This window comes from Stereum hirsutum (genome assembly GCF_000264905.1).
Source record: "Stereum hirsutum FP-91666 SS1 unplaced genomic scaffold STEHIscaffold_14, whole genome shotgun sequence".
NCBI classification, from domain to species: Eukaryota; Fungi; Basidiomycota; class Agaricomycetes; order Russulales; family Stereaceae; genus Stereum; species Stereum hirsutum.
Window position 1 is genome coordinate 1,139,555 of NW_006763144.1, and position 19,394 is coordinate 1,158,948.

Sequence of the window (19,394 nt, forward strand, 5' to 3'; positions counted from 1 at the left end):
CAAGTCAAATATTTTGTGTCTTGAATTTGCGAGCGGTCAACTCGGAGTGCCACCGCCACAGTGGTTCCGATAGCCTGGCGTCACCAAAGTTAGCCGCTGAGTCAGCCTTCACTCTCAGCTGAGCGGTACGCTCCTTGTGCTTGAGCAGCAACTCATTAGCTCTCACCCGTACTCTCACCTGCCCACCCTTCCTATACTACAATATGTCTGAACGTAAAGGTAAGACGGTATCCCTTTGTCCTACGTTCCAAGTCCAGCACTAATACTGCCGAACCAAAGTCCTCAACAAGTACTTCCCCCCGGATTTCGATCCCTCCTTGATTCCAAGGCGAAAGCAGCCCAAGAATGCACAACAGGTCGTTCGTCTCATGGCCCCCTTCTCCATGTACGTTCTTACTGTCTATTTCCATACATAATCATCTGGTTACTGACGAGACGGAATGGGATGGGCACAGGCGTTGCAATACGTGTGGAGAGTATATTTATAAGGGCAAGAAGTTCAATGCGAGGAAGGAGACAGTGGAGGGAGAGGATTACTTTGGCATCAAGATCTTCCGGTTTTACATTAAATGGTACGCCTACGCTCGTCAGTCCTATCAAGACATAGATAGGATATGCTGACACCAGTTCCATTTCGATTCCATTCAACCACGCAGCACACTATGTTCCGCCGAAATCACCTTCAAAACCGACCCAAAGAACACAGACTACGCCGCCGAACACGGCGCCTCGCGCAACTTCGAACCCTGGCGCGACGAAAAAGCAGTCGAAGAGGAGGACCGGCTCGCGAAGCTCGAGGAGGAAGAAAACAACCCGATGAAGGCGCTCGAGAACCGGACGACGGACTCGAAGCGCGAGATGGACATTCTCGACGCGTTGCAGGATATCAGGGCGCGGAATGCACGGAATGAGAGGGTGGGGCAGTCGACGGCGGAGGATTTATTGGAGAGGATTGGGTTGGAGGAGAGGGGCCTTGTGAGCGAGGAGGACGAGGAGAAGAGGAGGCAGGAGGAGGAGGATGAGAGGTTGGTTAGGGAGGTGTTTTCGAAGGTGCCGATTGCGTCGGGGAGTGGGTCATCTTCGCTGTTGTCGTTGGCGGCTGAGAAGGCAGTAGTGGGTGAGGGAGCGGGGTCAGGAGAGGGAGAGTCGTCGACGGCGACGCCGCCACCGCCACCACCACGGACGATCACGGTGAAGCGGAAGGCGGACGATGTGGAGCATGATTTGCAGAGTCTGTTGCCGGAGAGTACGCGGGCGATGATTTCGTCGACGACGCTGACGATGCAGCCGGCGAAGAAGAAGAAATCGGATGCGTCAAAGTCGTTAGGGATCAAGCTGGTCAAGAAGGGCAAGAAACCTGCCATTGTTTGATGGGTTTGGGTGGCGTTCGTGGCGTACTAGTGATTGTCGTTGGGGATAAATTATTCGCGTACTGTACTTATCATGCTTTCTCCGGACATATAGTGTATTCAATCTGGACTATGAGTCTTCTGATTCTACTCAGACCCAATATCAAATTGTCCTGAGCCTCCAAGCAGGAAACAAGGACTTCGGACGTTGCCGGGTGCGTGATATCTCGAACGCGTCGCGTCGCGTCGTTCAAATTGAAACCACAGCTACCGACGACCACACTATGGACGACCGAGAGGAGGACCACCCACGGATATCCGTTGAATCAATACAGGCTTGGAACACTGTTCGCAGTAATTGCACGACCGCACTTTTGGCCCAGGTCGACGCCCAGCTTGAGGAAATGAGCATCTCTCAATCTGAACGCGACGCCCTCATCGCCCATGTTCAACAAGTGAGTATCACCGTTTGGATTACTTCCTTGCGTTCGAGTTAAATTTGCTTCCAATTTGTGGGGTTATCTAGTTTAAGGATGAGATTTTCAACATGGCGAAACCGAACGTGAGGGTCAACGGCCGCAATCTTGAAGATATAGGCGATGAGGGTGACTGAATGGCCCTTCTCTGTTCAACGGGAACTCACCAAAAGCTAATCGCTATCATACCCACGCCTAGAGGTTGCCGTTTTCGACGAAAGCTTGGATAGACGGATCTGGTCGCTCTCGGAGCAACGTATGGACTTCGACCGAGAAGTCGCCACCAAACGCCGCACCCGGCCACAAGAGGTCGAGTCTCTGATGCACGACCTCCTGCAACGACAGCGCGCCGCTGACGAGGAAGACGACCCAAATGCTGATGATTTGAGGGAAGACCCCAGTGGGGATAGCGGCCTGCCCGGTAGGAGGCCCTTCTGTCTTTTGTGTTTGACTTCGTTTTCGTCCATTTCAGCGCCTCACGCTTTTCTCCGACCCGTACAGATGAAAAGATCCTTGCGGAAGCGCAAGCGAACATGGCCGAAATCGCGTCTTTGACTGATGGGCTGCACCAGGTGCGTCTTTCCCTTTCAGTCTAGTTGTCTCGTACTAGGGTCATGCGCAACTCATGACTTTTGCGCCGTCTCGTAGTCTATCCAGACACAGCTTGAGCGTGTCGGACGCTTCAAAGCTGCTGAAGCCGAGATCAAGGCTCTGAAGTCGTGATCATGATGTCCGCATACATGTGGTCGTTCTTTGTATTTACAGTATATCCCACACGCATCGCTATCTCTTGAGTGTATATGTATGATCTATAAATATAGGTATGTCTTTGCCTTTAGGGGCATTTTGAAGTTCTGCGTCTACGGCTGGCGATACACCTAATGCCACGTGGATGCCCCACCTGTATGGGCGAAGTAGACAAACTCGATTATCCGCGCACTTTCAGTTCGAGGACATGCTCGATTCCCAACTACTCGGTATCGCCTCGCACTGCAGAATCACAGGGCAGTCATATCAGTGCATTACCTTACTTGGGTACCCCACGGTTTCTCCGTTCCCTGATGACTCACGAGTCAGGAATAGAGGACCCGCTTTTGCTGAGGCTGATAAGACGGCTGGACCACAGCTGGACTGGATCTTACGGAAACTTCATCACGAGGCGGAACGAGGTGTTGATGGAGTTCCCGCTTTTGTGAGGGGCGCTTGCTATATTTCGCAGGTGTTAGTCCCGCAGTGGCAGTTGCACGGACAGTCCTAGGACACCAGCGTCAAAATGCGCCACCCATATCGAGAACCATATAACGTTGACGTTCGTCTTCTTTCCCTCTCTGTTATCCCCCTCGACCGCTCACTACTCCCCCAGCTCCTTCTTCGACTATCCCGACAACTGTAGCCACCCTATAAGTTCTTTTGCTTCATTATAGCTAGGAACTATGGATCCTCACACGGGGCCATTGGTGCTCTCAGCGCCCTTGTCGAGTGAACGACGGAGTGCGTTATACCAGGTTCTGGAGGCTGTCGGCGTAGGTCCTCCCGGACCTCTCATGTTTGCAAAACTTCTCGGTGGTCTTCGGGCACCAGAGCATCTTGGTCTTCTGAAGCCCAGTCTACCATCCTCTTCAATATTCCATTCGGGAGGCAAGGGGTACGAAGTGATGCAACGATGCTGTCAGTTCACGCTCTTTGTTTTGCATCTCCGTCTTGCTTACTATTCCTCGTTTGCGTCACAGATGCTGGCAATGACCCTGCTGCGAGGTTCCTCGGAGACTTGATGACCGAGCTGTGTCAGCAATGCACCGACCATGGTAAGAATATTCCTCATGCTAGGGCTGTACGATGCCAAGGCTTATTGTTCCGTGGACAGCCTATCCGGTTACCAAGGAAGTAGACTACTTCAAAACGGAGAACTATACGCGTATCCTGTCCAACATAGATCCTCTAGTCGAACAAGTCAGGAAAGAAATACCCAACCATCTCTGCTCGTTCGGCAATATCAAACAGATACTTGACATCCTTCTTATAGTAGATATCATCTTTTCCACTATCCAACGCGAATAAAACATAGCTGATCTCGGTCCTTATTATTAGATAGAGTTGATCGCGCACCAACAACACAAGCTTCTATTCTGGGAAATCGTAATCAGTCTTGAAGACATCGAGATCATGTCCGACTGCCTCTTTCACTTTGTGATGCAGGCCTTCAACGATCCTCAAACACGGGAATCGGCCGCGAGTCGAAAACAAGCGCTCTCTCAGATCATCGAAAGGCCGGCGAGGGTTAATGCTCGTGCCCCCGCTGTCCCTGGCGCCGGCGCCACCTTTTCGTCAGCCAGTTCCTTCTTACCCCCTTTCCCACGTTCAGTGCCCGTTCCGTCATCCCAAGCACCTCAGCCTTTGGGCGCCAGTGACCCATGGCCGAACGACTTGTTCCCCGAGTCTCACCTTCCTCGTGGCTTTCAGGTCCAGACTGAACCACAGAGCGCTTTCCACGCGGAGATCCCTTCCAGCTCCTCGCAGCAATCTACGCCATGCCAGATCATGGCGGAGGCTTTGAAGAGATACACAGAGATCAACACGGCAACAAAGGCAGAATGTCTCGGTGTGCTGACAAAGCAGGAGGAGTCCAGGCAGCAGCTTCAAGTCGCGTTCCAAGAATTCTTGCATAGCGAGGCCGTTCTTCATGGTCAAGCTGAGCAAAAAATCAGCGCTCTCTTTGACGCAGCTGGGGCGACTAGCGATCATATAACGGTAAGTTTTCGTGGCGTTATACTATTACCATCGTTGACTAAGCAGATGGGTTTTCTCGTAGTACCCTCGTTCTCCGGGTGACGCCTCTGCAGCCCCGCCATCGTTCTCCCCTGGTGCTCCGCTGGGAAGTCGCCCTGCAAACGCTCAAGGACGATGGGCATCATCCGCGATTTTACCGGAAAGTCTCTCCCCAGGATACGCCCCGTCCGTCATGTACCCTCCGTTCGCGCCACTTCATCCTTCCCCGTCAAATAACGCCAATTTTATGAATCCACCCGCCCTGGGTCCGAACCCGTACTCATACTCTCCCCCTTACCCCGTCCCTCCTCCCTTGGGCAACCTCTTCACACCTCCCAGCTATCCTACCACGACTGGTTCCTTCCCGGCGCTCTCCCCTTACGCTGCGTGGCCTATGAGTGTGGGTCCTGGCGCATACTATGGCTCTACCTTTTCAGCACCGCAGACGTTCCGCCATGCTCAACCGCCTTTTGGTGGCGCCTCGGCCTCGTTTGGGACTCTGCCTCGGTGGGAGACCAGGGAGCCTCACGGTAACACCTCGAACTGGAAAGCACCAAGCATACCTCCTACGATTCCGAATGCTACGTCGCATACCGCACCGTATGCGAAGGCCGCGTCGCAACACCGTTCCGTTCCTCCAACAGGATCATCTTCGTGGAGCGCTTCGTCACCTTATTATCCTTTTTATAGTGCGCCTGATTCTTCCCAGCGGTCGCCCAGAACCTGCCCTGCAGCTCTCTTCACCCCGCCGCCCCCGCCACCAATGCTACGAGTTCCTGACAGTGCTGACAGTTCAAGATGCACGAGCCCTTATATCAATCTGCCCGACTTATCGTCATATGTGATGCCTCCGCTGGAGAGTTCCTCCGATATTCCTGGACTTCAGCCAGAGTTCAGTGACGTCGGAACTCCTCGTCGGGAGCCTCTGAGCCCTATAACAGAGCGTACCAGTCAGACAGGTTCGGAAGCGGTTAATGGCGAGCAGCATCGCGTACGGATTGTCGAGCTAAAACGCTCTCCCTATCTCCCCCGTGCGCCTGAGGCTCCCGGTCACTCAAGTAATGCGCACGGGAATGGACCGTTGAGGATGACTTCCCCGTCTATCTCTTCGCCTATATATGTAGCCCCATCGCCGATCCCACATGCGAACACACCGCCTCAGCCATCGAGGGTTGAAGTTGATTCGTCCGTCTCAGAGCTGGTTACAGATTCAGAGCCCTCGGTGCTATCATCTCCTACCTCCGACAACGCGCTTTTCCGCGAAGCTGAACGTGGAGGGTGGTACTTCCCTACTTTCCCCCCTAACCCTCTGGTCATCAATTCAGTACCCGTGATCATTCCTCCCTCCCCGAGCCCACGGATTTGTGGAAGTACACAAATTTCCGTGTCGCCACCGCCTGGTGTCCGCGACTATGAGACCACTGACATGTCGAGGTCGACCTCGTCTCCCATCGCATCTAGTGCTTCCAACCCTCTGCCCCCGTCACAACTCTCTACGCAGCTCCAGTTCTCCCATCTCTTCTGTGATGATAATCGTAGTCCTCCGCCACCCCCGGTCATCATCCAGGCTCCGCCGCGACCACCTTCCAGTTCCGAGCGGATAGAAAAAATTAAGGGCCGCTTCGATGAACTCAAACAGGCATTCTCCTTCTCGCGTTTCGTTGACGTTAGCATGGACGGCTCCACTTCCAAGACGGTTGATACGACTGCGCTGTACGCTACGACGCTGATGGAGTGCGCGTTGAACAACGGGAACCATCTCTCGATGTTGACTGGCAAGAGGTATCGCATGCTGCCATTCGGGTCAGAAGGTGGCCGTCGCGTTCACCAGTATTCGAAGGATCTCGACGATGTGCTTTTAGAACTTGACGGGGTGTGGTGCGGAGACGATGCGGCGGCGAAGGCGAAGAGGAAGGAGGTGGTCGACGAGGTCGTCAAAGAGGCGAATGTGCTTGATCAGTGGAAAGATATGATCTGCAAGATGGCTGATGTCCAGCAGTGAGGATCTGAAAGCGTTTCTTTCAGAAAAACGTAGGCGCGATCACCGAGAAGTCTTCAAGTGAATATGTATGATAGATGTTAGTACGTTGGGAGCTAGAGTTCTTGGACAGTCATGTTGTCTCATATTATTGTTTTCGAGTTTTTAGTCTTTGCTTGCTTATGCCTTACCCTTTGGTTTTGGATCTTGACGACTCCGAAGTTCGTGCACCTTTACACCTCTTGATGTATATCTTGTATATGAAATCGAATTCACGCTCTATTATCGCTATCTGAAACGGGTATGATGATGTTGACAGTAGAAGTATGGAGAGGATGCAAGAAAGAGGTATTCACGACTAGTCCTGTTGTGTAAGCATACGAATCAAGCAAGATATGTAACCAAGTCCGATTATCCTGAAGTAGTCTCAAGAAAGTTAAGCAAGAAGAGATTATCGTGCGCGACGCACAGTATATGTATTGAATAAAATGGCTGCAGTGGTCATCGAAAGGCGAAATGTATACATACAAATAAATGGCAATGGGTTAGCAAGATTATGGGCATCTAAGTCAGGTCTATAACATCGTCGTCAGAAGAAGGACCGGTTTCAGGGAATCGTCTAGCGTGTCTTGGCTGAATGTTAGCAGGGCCAGATGCTCGTTGCGTAGGTTTCGGGACAGTCTCGTCATCGTCGCTCTCAATCTCGATAACATCCGCGTCGTCCATGGCAGGCGGAGCACGATGAACAGGCTGTGGAGGTCTCGGTCGTCTGGCAGTGGAGGTTCCTGCGACAGGACCTGACTCCTGGGTCCTCGGCCGTTTGGCGGGTTTATTGAGGGTATCCCTACGCGTCATTGGGGAACCGGTGGCAGGCCTCTTGACAGGACCTCTTTTGGCTTTTTTGGAACCTGGAAAGCAGGTCTGCTGGAAGATGATATCCATTATGTTTTGTGGCCCATCGGAGTCATCGTCTTCAGACGGAGGGACTGGCTCGGCATGTCGTTGGGGACGGCGTGGTGGATCAACGCGTTGCGACTGTGGACGGGGTGGCGACGGAGGGTTCCTCTTCGGAGCTGGAGCAGTCAGCCTCTGCGACCGTGGCGCGAAGACCTGATTGGAAGCGTCGTCGGATGCATGACGCCCAGAAGATTGAACAGGATCCTCGTCAGCGAAGAGCGCGGCGAAGTCGGGGGCAGGCTGAGGAGCGCGTTGTTCTGGTTGAACCACACGCTGGGATTGTGATGACGAAGTTGTTTTGCGGGTTGGGGTTTTCTTGGGAGGACCGGCCCTGCGAGATTGAGAGGAGCCTAAAGCGATTGGCATCGTCTTGTTATAGGCATCATCCCAGATGTCGCGCGGTTGGCCTTCAAGAGACTGCACTCTTTCACGAGACGGCCCGGTGGATGCTGTAGGCCTGGGTGGCGGTTGAGCAACAGGAGGAAGCTCAAGACCATCTTCTAACACTAGCATGTCAGGATCATCCGGATTCGGGAACCAGATAGAGAGTCCAGACGGCGGCCTCGCTGGGTCAGATTGACCGAGAACCGCTTGGCCAGAATGGGCGGCAACGTTCAAGGTCGAAGCGCTTGAGCCAACCTGATTCGGGCGAGGATCCACGAAAGTATGGGGCGGTACCACACGATCGGAGGCAGCGACGGGAGTAACGGAAGGCGAGATAATTTGTGCTCGGAAGTCTTTCCCTCCGTGACTATCGTTCGACCTAGGCGTATCACCGAGAAGCGTTGTGTCATCTTCTTCCTCTGAATCGTCGTCGAGATGGTCCATCGGCTGTGTAGGAGCCCGGCCCTTTCCCTTCCAGGTGCCCGATTTCTTCGCAGCCTCAACCAGACTCGGGTGGACAGTCTCCATGATAACGCCGGGGACCCACATTCGCACGGCGCTGTCCGGAGCAGGACCTGGTGTCTTGGGGTCTTTTTTCTTGGTCTGTGCAGGACCGTCGAACATGACGTTCCATTCGTCTTCGACTGCTGGAGTATGATTGTTAGGACATGTTGGCGCTTTGAGTTTGCATGCCTTGCGAGTCATCTCGACGAAGATGGATGGAGTGAACTCCACGCGATATTCGAGAGTATGGTCCGTGGATACATGCTGTCGCGAGGCGACGATCTGCATTCGAAGTGGGTTCTTGTCTTCGTCCACCTCGTTAGCCAGAGGGTCCGGTTGGGAACCTTGGTTGACGAAGGCAGCAGCGATGCGGTCGTTTGCGTCCGTCTTGGAACTCTCTAAGTGCCGGCGAATAAAGGATAGAGGTGTACCAACTTCGTAGGGCGTAACGACCACACCACGCCTCTTCTGTCGTTCGTCAGCCTCAATTGCCGCATGTCGGAGAAGAAATATGAGGACCGATTCCCATAGAAGCGTTCGAAACCTCTTGACAATCTCGTCCTCGTAGCCCCAATCCCCGAAGTGGCGTTCGCAGAAGGCTGCTAGGCGAGGGAGACTCATGACCTTGCTATCTCGGATAGTCCCACCGCCTGGGCGCCTCTGCCGTTCGGTGGTGACGGGGTTGACGTAGTTTTCCATGATCTTGAAGTCCGGAAAATCGATGGGAACGAGAGTATTCGATCTGCGGGAGAGGAATCCACTAGCGTTGGTTTGCAGCTCCTGGTTGGCTCGATCCCGCCATACCGAAAGTAAAGGCTTGATGTCTTGAATCCCACGCTGTTCATAGATGCGCATGAGATCCTCTCCGAAACCACAACGTGCCAATCCATGAGCGACGGTGGGCCCAATCTTCGAGACACCCTGAGAGATCCACACGTCAGTCCACGCTGGAGGAAGAATGAACCAGAAAGAAGGGAGACAAACCCCAGAGTAGTCTCCGCCCGATAATAAAGCAATGAGGACCAATCCAGCCCTCGAGAGATCGACATTAGGATTTCTTTGAATATCATCTGCGTTGTAACTCCAGACATGACTGGCACTTCGCTTGCCGTTCGAATCTAGCGCTGGTTTGGACTTATTGCCACTAAGAAGAAGGCCTGAGCTAGGGTGCTTCGAATCAGTTTCCGAAGGTGAAAGCAGACGATGAGATCCTCACTTCTTCATGGTATTAACCGCACCGAAAACGATAGCATCGACGTCGTCGCTGATGATCGCGTCGATGACGCCCTGTCGGTTCAGCCACGCCAGTTCGGCTTCGGCCTCTCCCAGAGCCTGCAAAGACAAGGTGAGACATGATGGTGTGAAGATAAAAGTAGACGCACCATTCGCCACTCCATTCCAAAAAGTTCCAACAGCTTCTTGAACCCAGCAGTTAGAGCATGGGAACCAGCCTTTCCCATACGGCTTCCTCGCTTGACTTTCGGACGCTCACAGCCATCGAAAACGAAGAGTGGAATAAGAGGCAGTCTGGTAAGTCTGCACAATTTGAAGAAGAGGAATCGAAGCTCTGGGCTTTCCCCTTTTTTGCTGAACGACGCGTGGTGATACCAAATGGATGCATCAATTCCTATGAATTGAAATTATGAGTCTGCGTTGTACTAAGTGAGATAGGAAAAAGTCACCTATGCGATATCCTCGTTTCCCTCCTCTGTTTTCGACGAATGCCTCCGTCGCGACCTGGGTCATGGAACGAGTCCGGCCAGCGGGATGCACGACCTATAGGGACATACCGATGAGAAATACAATTAAACAGAAAAGTATAGTGATACGTACATCCCAAAGCCCTGGAACGCCCATGATAGGATGGTAGTGAGTGTGAAAGAAGTCAAGAATGCCACAGGGGCCTAAATCACGAAGCACGCGACGCGACCTGTCACTCTTCGACGCGACTCGTCACACACACGTGCGTTTGTTGATTTGTTGTTGATCGCCTTTGTTCAAGTTGGTGGCTCTAGCCTTACTTTAATGGAATCACTTACCATCCGGGACAAACGAGAGAACTAGAGCATAAAGACCCGGCCACATGCCATTACAAAGGTCCTCATATTACAGTAGTTTCTTCTGAATGCACTAGCCCGTGAGAGATTGACTACTTATGTGCTCCGATCGTTCGAGTACATACTAGTGATGTTCTAAGGGTATCAGGACGGGAACCTCGAAGAAAGTAAGCTGGATAGCGTTGTACTGTACATAATTTAGCAGTCCGAATGCACCTACTCCACGTCTTCTTCTTCCTCTTCTTCATCCACACTGTTCGCAGCAGCCTCGTCATCGTCTTCGTCCTCGCCTTCCTCGCCCGTACTACTGTCTGGAACAGCCTCCTCGTCTTCCTCATCTACCTTGGAGTTCTTTTCAAAGAGGAAGGACAAAGTACCACCAGGAACATCATCAACCGTCAAAGCCGCGAGATCCAACTGGGCGACATTGTCGATGTCGACGGCGGCTAGGAGGGAATCGATCCTACTGGTTGTACCTCCAGTCGGAGGGTTCGAAGTCGAAGCCGAGCCTGGTAAAGGTTTCGGCGAAAATATAAGCGTCCTCAGCAGCTCGTCTTGGATCTTGGTTATCGCGTCTGGGCGTAAACAGTTGATGTGAGTCCATTCACCGAGCGCGGCGAGCTCTGCTTTCTTCTTCTTCTTGTACTGTGATAAAATGTTGAGTAAAGTTACCCGGTTGAGGAAAAATGGCGTCTACTCACGGCCTTGTCGATAAGTGGCACCTCTTCAGGCTTCACCTGGGATGCGTTCACGAAACCCTTTGGAACTCCAGAGACCTCACCGCCCCCGTCGGACATCGAACGTTCGAAGGGATCGATGTTGTCGGATTGGTCGCATGGACAATCAAGGAGCTCATGCGTGTGGCAGGATGTGTGCGGATGGATAGTGAAAATATCTCGTAACTAAATATGTCGATGAGCGCCTTCGCTTTGTAATATCAGCATGAGGTACTCACTTCCTTCGGGGTGAATGAATCTGACTTAGATTCCGACTTGGTCTAGACACACGGAAAAGGTGGAATGAGATGGTGTCCTCACTGTAGTCAACGAGAAAATAAAATCACATTGCCGATAAGCGCTAGAGCGGAAGGGTTATCAGATCAGACGCTCAGAGGAGATTTTCAACACGAAACTTACTGCTCAGACCAAGTTTCGTCGTCTGACGCTGGAAAATCTTTTCTGTAGAAAGCCGAGCTGTGTCAGTCGATGACCAGGTCTGAATGCTTCCGAATCCGTACCATCGATGGTCCCCGCAGTCATGAAGCGATATATGAACACTTCACGCCGTTGGCCATCTCTAGATATCACGGTCAGTCACAACCGTATGGCATCACCGTGAACATCCGACGCACCGGTGGATTCTCGCCATCGATTGAAGGTCGTGACTGACGGAGTGTCAGTATTAGCGTGAAGATGTAGAATGCGTGTCATATCGTACCTCGGGTTCCAGTCCGAGTCGATGAGGCATAGTCTCGAAGCACCGATGAGGTTGAGGCCTACGCCCCCTGCTTTGGAACTCAGAAGGAACATGACTAGTAGACGCGGTCAATAGGTCGGTACCGGCAGGGACCAGAGATAGAAACTCACAGCAGCGCTCTTGTGACGACTTGTTGAAGGTGTTAACAAGTTCTTGCCGCTTTCCTGCTGGGGTTTGACTGGGTCCGACAAAAATCAATACAGCTGACGGCGCAATAATATCGGGCGACCTACCCATCTAGCCGCAGGAAAGTGTAAGACTTCTTCTTGCAGAACTCTTCCAAGATGTTCAACGTGGACGTATAGTGGGAGACAACAATACACTTCTCGTCCGTTCGCTGAGGGGGATCGTTAAGCATCTTTCGGCAAGAAACACGGAAAACCTCTTACCTTCCGAATGGCACGGAGTAGCGTGGCAAGCGCCGCAAGTTTGCCTAATAGCAGGCGGCAATGAGTACGGTAGTGCAAAAGATATCACGGTATTATCGAAGTTACCACTCAATGACACATCGTGGACTTGTGCCCCATTGGGAAGCAGTTTGACGGCCTCTTCCACGGCGGAAGTTTTGGCTATGTTGCCTTCGCCTTTCGCCTTAGCCTTCGCCTTGTCGGCTACAGCCTTGAGGAGGATGGGGCTGTTACTGATCTTGGTGAGCATGTTGATAAGGGCTAGAGACTCGGCGGTCGAGCTCTGGATGATATTGTCCAGTTTGTCCGGGTTGAGAATTTTGGAGAAGATGGAAAGTTGTAACAGCGTCGGCGTCACGAAAACAATATATTCATCTAAAAGGATCGCCGAATGCCTCAGTCTCGGTTGCCGACGCTCATAAATACAGTACTTACGTTTCGGGGGTAGATAATTCTTCAGAATCCCAGCCTCTCTCCGAAGGACGAAGCTGCGGGAAATAGCTTGCAACTAGACCCGTGGTGATTGTAAGCGTCTCAAGTTTGCAAATTTCTGCCAATAATTGTGTCATACCTGGGCCGACCGAGCTTCACCAAGCTCCTGTTCCTTCTTGGTGCAACCTGGCGTCCTACTACGCAAGATAGGGGTCTCATAGACGCGCCGGAAGGTGTTATAGTCATCTACGAGAGGAGCTTAGTTCAAAGACGTACAATGAGGGCGGTAGAGTATCACCTAGTAGCCCAGGGTTGCAGAAGTCCGCCTAGAATTGTGCACTGAGCATTAGACGCGGCAGCCACGAATATGGAATGTTCGTACCATGGCAAAATATTCACGAAGAGAGTTCTGCACTGGCGTTCCAGACAAAATCACTCTCCTTGGCGTCTTCAAGGCTTCAAACATTTTGGAAGTCTTGTTGTCCGCTGATTTGAGCCGATGTCCTGAGAAACCCCTATGTCAGCATGAGTAGGGATGGTTCAACAGACACACTGACCTTCATCCGCAATAATGAGCCCGATTGGTGGCCTGTAAAATAATGTTCAGCTCACCCGCATATCAAGAATTGAAAACTACCTACTGGCAATATGCCAATTCCGAGCTGTCATGGGTATGAGAGTAGTTTCTTCCAGAATATTACAAAATGGGGGCGTACATAACACTTCGTAGGCGCTCGTAACCCACAATGAGAACATGGTGGATTTTCCTGGGTAAAGGATGTCACGACCGCGCCTAAAGTGGGAAAACCTATTTGCTCACGAGTTGATAAACTGTTTGATGGCACTTTTATCCTTGTCTCCCACGAAGATTCCAACTCTGTCTCTCCCTAGCCTAGAGATCATTGAGCACATATGCACGGCCAGACGTGCCACGGACTTACCACTTGTGAAACTCGTTCTTCCAATTCTGCGCCAAGTTATCAGCATCGACGCAATGTAAACGGAAAAGTGGCGTACGTTGATGAGGGTCACAGGACAAACGATGAGGACCTTGCCCACGACAGGACCCCTATCAATGTAGGGATTTTGCTCTAGTGGCGTAGATGTCAACGGCCAACGAATAGTGAACCTTGAGCATAGCGCAAAGAACTTACTGAGAAGAGTCCACACCAAACTTATCGTCTGGGTATGACCGACAAATCAGAACACTGCGTGCATGCGTTGAATAGAGAGTCACGCACCTGCAGGGTTTTGCCCATGCCCCTAACAAAACATCTGATAAGCGAGCGCTCGGGCGGCAGGAGTAAGGAAGAATTACATTTCGTCTGCAAGAATGCAACCGTTCCCTTCATGTTTACGTAGGCCCATAACAGACTCATACATGAACTTGACGCCTAGGTACGGCAGTTAGTAACGTTAAATGGTTTGAGTAAAATCGGCGGGCTCGAACCTTCGACCTGGTGTGGCCGTAGACGACGAGCCAGAACGGGATCGATGACGACGGGAACGACGGGGGAATTTCTGCCAAGAAAAGACCGTTCAATCCGGACACTTAGGACACTGACGGAAGGGAGTACTTCTTGTTGTATTTCGTCATGTGTTCCTCTGTTGGCGCCTTCATCACAACGGCCCCTTCAGCATCAGGATCATGCCTACATTGCGATAATATTAGAATCATCGTCTCAGCGCTTCACTAGAGCAGATATCCCCAAACGTACAGAGGTCCCTTAGGTTTCAGTTTCGGTGGGAGCGTTCCATAGAACGATTTGGGAGGTACATATTTCTGGACAGACGACGGTGAATTCCGGATCGGCGAGCGCGTTGGCTGGTCAGCTTGTGCTTTCGCAAGGAACGAGGCCTTTCTGGGGGTCGTAGAAGGATCCACAAATTCCACATCGTCGTTCTGGGATTCAGGTGACGTGCCGGTGATAGATGGGATGCTTGATCGCTTGACCTCGTTGTCGATTTGTATCTCACGACCACCAATATGAGTTTGGTAGCCACGACTTGGCTTGCCGCCTTCCCAGGTCTTGGAACCGAGGCTACAACGCATTCAGTCAACTCGGGGTCGGAAAATGCAACACGCCACCCACATCTTGCCACTTTCTGATATCAATGTAAGTTTATCCCCTCGGTGGACGAGCCAGGCATCCCCGTCCCAGGTCTTGTGCTTCTTCTGCTGGTGCTTTCGCCTGATGCATGACGTCGCAATCAATGTCATGCATATAACGAGATAAACGTACAACCTCACCAGTTCACGGCCCAGTAAGACTCCAAAGCTTTATCCTCGGAGCTTGAAGCCTTAGAAGACTGGGTAAGGTCGATGATATCCGACTCCAGATCCGAGGAAGTATGGATCGGTGCATTGGCCTTGGGAGTGTTGACGGTTACAGGCTTGAAGGGGACGAATTTCTTCTCAGAAGTGCGGGGCTTTTGCATTTCCTCAACAGCAGAGAAGACGGCGGTGTTGCGCCCAAAGCATCGTCCAGAAAGAAATTCTGCACGCGAAAGAGGACAATCGATGAGAATGTCCTTGTTGCCGAAGGGGAACTCGCTGCCGTCAGTGAGAGGTTCTGATTTGGTACTCCCTTTGGTCAGTCTAAAAGCGCTCGTCAGTCACATAGAGAGGTTAGAGAGCCAGACGCATGCGCACAATTTGCCGTCAGAGTCGAAGAGGGATCCGGTTGTCCCATTGACCAACAATACTCCATCGCCTTCCCATGTCTTATGCTTCCGAGCTTGCGGAACTCTCCTGCAGACCGATTAGTTTTCAGAGCAAACCAAATAAATATGTACGCACCATTGAACATTCCAATACCGTTCACCGCTACCATGCGCTGCCCCTGCATGTGGAGCAGCCGTTGCGACATTATCGGTTGCATGCCTCTTCGAACGTGGGTACTCCGAGGCTATGCCATCGCTGTTGCGTTTCTGGCCAACGTATACTCCAGAGGTAGACGGAGGAAGAAACGGGGGCATTGCGACTAATGGTGGCAAGTAGAACAGATTACACCTTAGGCTGACTTGGGTCGAGCCGGTGGTGGTAGCGATGAGGAGCTGCGAGCGCTTGGCTGATGCGATGCCGCCGTCGCGTCGCGCCTGACGCGACGCTTCTCGGTCCCGTGATATTTTCTAATCCCGCCACCACTGACTCATGTGGCGTTCATAAATGTGGCCCATATGTGTGACCGTCAAGAGTCGAATTTGCGGGCAGCGAAAAATTCATGCCATCGATAGTCTAGGATACGGAGTCCCAGAATTTCCTAGTGCGCACAAGATAAATATAGAAGTCCCTCAAGATTTTTCTCACTGCCGCTTCAAGGGGTATCCGTGCAGAGAGAATAACAGAAGTCAACAAAGTTCAACAGCCCACGCGAAGTTCGTTCGGCAGCCGAGCAGGATCTCCCAGAGACCACTCAACGGCTGCCGAAAAAGAACAGTGAAAGAAAAGAAAAAGAACCCTCGATATAGATATCATGCTCATTAAACTGTACACCTCCCAGCGCTTTTCGAAAGACTTCTTGCTACGCCTACTCAGTCAAAATTTCCCATACGCTGGCTTTCCATCGATTGCTGTCGTCAGTACTTCAGTGGCCAAAATTTCCGAAGCCGGTATCTCCATGATGTCCTTGGAGAGGACAGTGAAGTCGGCTCGTTTTCCAGGCGTCAGCGACCCCAATGTGGATTCCGTGAACGATGCATACGCTGCGTCAAGAGTCATTCCTAGCAAAGAGGACATTCAATGGGTCAACTAAACTGCCGCTAAAAGACACCGACGTGTTCCACGTACCCTTCAAGGCTTCTTCGCGTGTGAGACGCTGCTCGGGGAACCTGAGGGAAGGCGACAGTTAAAAGAGAGTTCCCGCGATGTTAATCCTGAGCCGATGAATGCCTAAACTTACCATCCATCTGGGCCGTGCGTGGACGTACCGTCCGGGGCAAGACGAGTGATAGCGGCGTAGAAGCCAGCCAAAGGATTGATGGTCTCGACCGGGCCGTCCGAACCCAAAGCAATCCGGGCACCATTGTCGATCATAGACCGGAAAGCATACAGCAGCTTCACGCGTTCAGGTCCCTGTGTACAAAGTCAGTCAAAGTATTGAGATGTCTGCAAAGTCATGCTTTGCCTACCAGCCGGTCTTCAGCGAAGTACATATCACTTGGTCTATAACGTCACAAGAGCAAAGGCTTAGAATAGTCGACAGTGTAAGGAAGAACGGAAGACCAACGCATGTGTGGGCTGTATACTCGCAATAACTAGACAGACATGCTGATTTGTTGATATCGAAAGCGCTCGAAGAAGAGAAGCATTGACATACCGCCAATCTTGCCCATCCGAGCCATATCAACGTGTCTGACCATCTGAGCATGCTCGATACGAGGGCGGAGGGCCGTTACATTCGCACCCTGGAGGGCTTCCTCGAATGCGTCGAGGACGATTGCGTTCGCCCGGTCTCCGATAGCATGAACGTTCTGATTCACGATGCGTCAGTAAGCGTGTTGTTGGCAGTATCGTGGTTACGGATCGCAGTACGAACCACTTGCCACTCATCCGCCAAGAATCGAGGTATGAAGGACCTTAGGACGCTCGGATCAGTCCTCATCAACCCTCTTGTGGACGGATTATCCGTATAAGGTTCAAAGAGCTAGAGAATCACAGGAATGGATCAAAGGGGCATTAGCGGTTGCGTCTTGAAGTGAGCGTTTACACTCACTGCCGATCCTCCGGACCGTAAGGCACCTAGATTTGTGGTTGCTCAGTCAGTGATCTTGAGCCACCGGCCCTGTTATACTCACCGTCAGCAAATATCTTCACGCTCCGTGCAGTGAATCGCCCGTCAGCAGCGCCAATTATGGGCTTCGAAAGATTACCCCAATATGGTGCGTTCTCGTCGAAATATGTCATGCCATAGATACGAATCTGTATAGACATGCTGAGTGTGAGACTTCGAATTCCGGCTATATGAAGGGACGCACAGGTAACCTGTTTTCCTCTGCCAAGCTAGAAAACGTGCTGTTGAGTGCTCTAAACTGCAGCACTGCATATGTCAACTCATACTTACCCTTTGAAGAACTCCAAAGACTTCGGATCAAAACCTGCATCGTGAATCGATGTCAAGCCAAAGGAAAGCGCATCGTCAACCACGAGCCGGAACTGTTTCTCCAAATCGGCCTGTGTCGGAGGAGGCACGGGGACCAGAAGTTGAGCGTTATCGATCAGGCATCCTAGAGTACGACTTTGAGTTAAAACCATTCGAGGCATAGCAACGACTTCTGACCTGTCGGGTTACCGGCCTCGTCCCTGATGATGAATCCTCCCTCAACAGTGCCAGGAAGAGGGTACATTTCTTTAAGCACTTTTCCGTTTACCCAAAGAGCATGTCCGTCCTTGCTCTGCAGGACGACGCGACGATTCCGCACGATGGGATCCGCATCAAGAGCGGCCTATCGAGAAGTGTGAGCAAACTTCGCAAGCCGAAACTGATCAAACGTGGGGATACAGACAGCCGTTGGGAACTGCTGCCCTTCCCAGCGGGTATGGTCCCACCCCCAACCCATTACGATTTTCTCCTTGTCGCGTAAAATGTCAGGGTCTGACAAGATATATTCCTTAACCAGAGTGGCCGCCGCTATTCGCCGGCATGAGTGATATGGAGCGTGAATCGGCCCTTAGTAGTAAACATACCTTCCGCGGTTTTGGCGGATTCAAGGGGGATGAGGCGGCTAGCCCCATACTCCAACATGTGGGCATGCGAGTCTATTTTTGATTGGTCAGTGGCTGAGTATCGTAATGTCGTCATGAGAATATATTCACCACTGAGGCCTGGCACAATAATCGCTCCCGTGTCGATGAAATGGGTAGGGAGGCGCAGCTGAGTTAGTGAGAGAGCCATGTTGCTTTGCCGGCCAGAAACCATCGCGAGCCAGCGACGCTGTACCTCCTCTGAGATCTCGAGAAATGAGCCGCTATTCATAATGATATGGATGGGGTAGTACTCACCAAAAGATCCTGTATCGAGGATGGTCTTTCCGTCGACCACCAAGCATTGGACACGGGGGTTGGCAGGATCGACGGTATAGATGTTGGGTCCCTCTTTGGAGCACACAGCGTATGTATCTCTGAGGCTACTCTCTCGAGCATGCAGAAAGATAAAATACAGTGCGGCAAGGGACACAGAACATGCCCAGAGCACTCTCTGTGCAGTTATGAGAGAGGATTTGGACTGAGCTTGCGCTTTGGGAGATGGTGAGTTATGATCACGAGACTTTTCGGGCCTAAAAGCGGGCTCAGCAGGGCGCAACACAGGAGAGCGATTTCGGAGATCTGACATGGTCTGAGTGCCCTGGTGAAGTAGTAGGATGGGAATAGTATGGAAGCCTGGTCCAGCAACTTGCTTTTATATGTGAGCGGGTGGCATTTCGTGGGTAGAAATTAGAATGCTTCGAAACGCTGCTCACGGGAATTTTGCCGTCAATGATCAAATGAACACTGCCTCTCGCGAATGGCTTTCTCTAAGCGCTCGTTTGGCGCTCGACGACATACAAGCATAAGCGCCCAACTCCGGTATCTTGGCTTCGTACTAACTCCTCCAGAGTATCTTCGCGTC

The 19,394-nt window shown here is 51.8% G+C and overlaps 6 protein-coding genes across 6 annotated transcripts; 3 read left to right on the forward strand and 3 right to left on the reverse strand.

Annotated features, from left to right (window-relative positions):
• Positions 1-190: 190 nt before the first annotated feature.
• STEHIDRAFT_124300 (DUF572-domain-containing protein) lies at positions 191-1,494 on the forward strand. The gene is made up of 4 exons (XM_007308081.1): positions 191-219; positions 280-385; positions 456-572; positions 657-1,494. Exons 1-4 carry the CDS (start codon positions 204-206, stop codon positions 1,369-1,371), a joined length of 954 nt encoding a protein of 317 aa, XP_007308143.1. The 5' UTR covers positions 191-203; the 3' UTR covers positions 1,372-1,494.
• Positions 1,495-1,633: 139 nt separating this feature from the next.
• On the forward strand, positions 1,634-2,380 carry STEHIDRAFT_64203 (uncharacterized protein; the record flags this gene model as incomplete). Its single annotated transcript, XM_007307762.1, has 3 exons — positions 1,634-1,804; positions 1,876-1,954; positions 2,025-2,380. 3 exons carry the CDS (start codon positions 1,634-1,636, stop codon positions 2,378-2,380), a joined length of 606 nt encoding a protein of 201 aa, XP_007307824.1.
• An 878-nt stretch (positions 2,381-3,258) lies between these two features.
• On the forward strand, positions 3,259-6,858 carry STEHIDRAFT_171104 (uncharacterized protein; the record flags this gene model as incomplete). The annotated part of the gene is made up of 5 exons (XM_007308082.1): positions 3,259-3,493; positions 3,556-3,630; positions 3,690-3,847; positions 3,914-4,573; positions 4,635-6,858. The coding sequence occupies 5 exons, from the start codon at positions 3,259-3,261 to the stop codon at positions 6,591-6,593; spliced, it is 3,087 nt and encodes a 1,028-aa protein (XP_007308144.1). The 3' UTR covers positions 6,594-6,858.
• Positions 6,859-7,076: 218 nt separating this feature from the next.
• On the reverse strand, positions 7,077-10,271 carry STEHIDRAFT_171105 (uncharacterized protein; the record flags this gene model as incomplete). The annotated part of the gene is made up of 6 exons (XM_007308083.1): positions 7,077-9,335; positions 9,399-9,576; positions 9,631-9,746; positions 9,797-10,041; positions 10,097-10,190; positions 10,248-10,271. The coding sequence occupies 6 exons, from the start codon at positions 10,269-10,271 to the stop codon at positions 7,134-7,136; spliced, it is 2,859 nt and encodes a 952-aa protein (XP_007308145.1). The 3' UTR covers positions 7,077-7,133.
• Positions 10,272-10,687: 416 nt separating this feature from the next.
• On the reverse strand, positions 10,688-15,765 carry STEHIDRAFT_133763 (uncharacterized protein; the record flags this gene model as incomplete). The annotated part of the gene is made up of 28 exons (XM_007308084.1): positions 10,688-11,116; positions 11,173-11,373; positions 11,427-11,468; positions 11,535-11,548; positions 11,608-11,649; positions 11,709-11,767; positions 11,823-11,855; positions 11,909-12,002; positions 12,058-12,125; positions 12,181-12,305; positions 12,425-12,862; positions 12,926-13,032; positions 13,085-13,112; positions 13,169-13,290; positions 13,344-13,375; positions 13,488-13,553; positions 13,607-13,678; positions 13,728-13,753; positions 13,804-13,915; positions 14,105-14,180; positions 14,237-14,307; positions 14,352-14,438; positions 14,505-14,828; positions 14,880-14,978; positions 15,038-15,096; positions 15,178-15,374; positions 15,432-15,538; positions 15,587-15,765. The coding sequence occupies 28 exons, from the start codon at positions 15,763-15,765 to the stop codon at positions 10,688-10,690; spliced, it is 3,309 nt and encodes a 1,102-aa protein (XP_007308146.1).
• Positions 15,766-16,089: 324 nt separating this feature from the next.
• On the reverse strand, positions 16,090-19,118 carry STEHIDRAFT_102473 (uncharacterized protein; the record flags this gene model as incomplete). Its single annotated transcript, XM_007308085.1, has 16 exons — positions 16,090-16,509; positions 16,577-16,617; positions 16,689-16,861; positions 16,918-16,951; positions 17,016-17,043; positions 17,106-17,259; positions 17,325-17,432; positions 17,502-17,527; positions 17,584-17,707; positions 17,764-17,788; positions 17,850-18,012; positions 18,066-18,231; positions 18,292-18,416; positions 18,473-18,544; positions 18,602-18,730; positions 18,788-19,118. 16 exons carry the CDS (start codon positions 19,116-19,118, stop codon positions 16,325-16,327), a joined length of 1,884 nt encoding a protein of 627 aa, XP_007308147.1. The 3' UTR covers positions 16,090-16,324.
• Between the last annotated feature and the right edge of the window lie 276 nt (positions 19,119-19,394).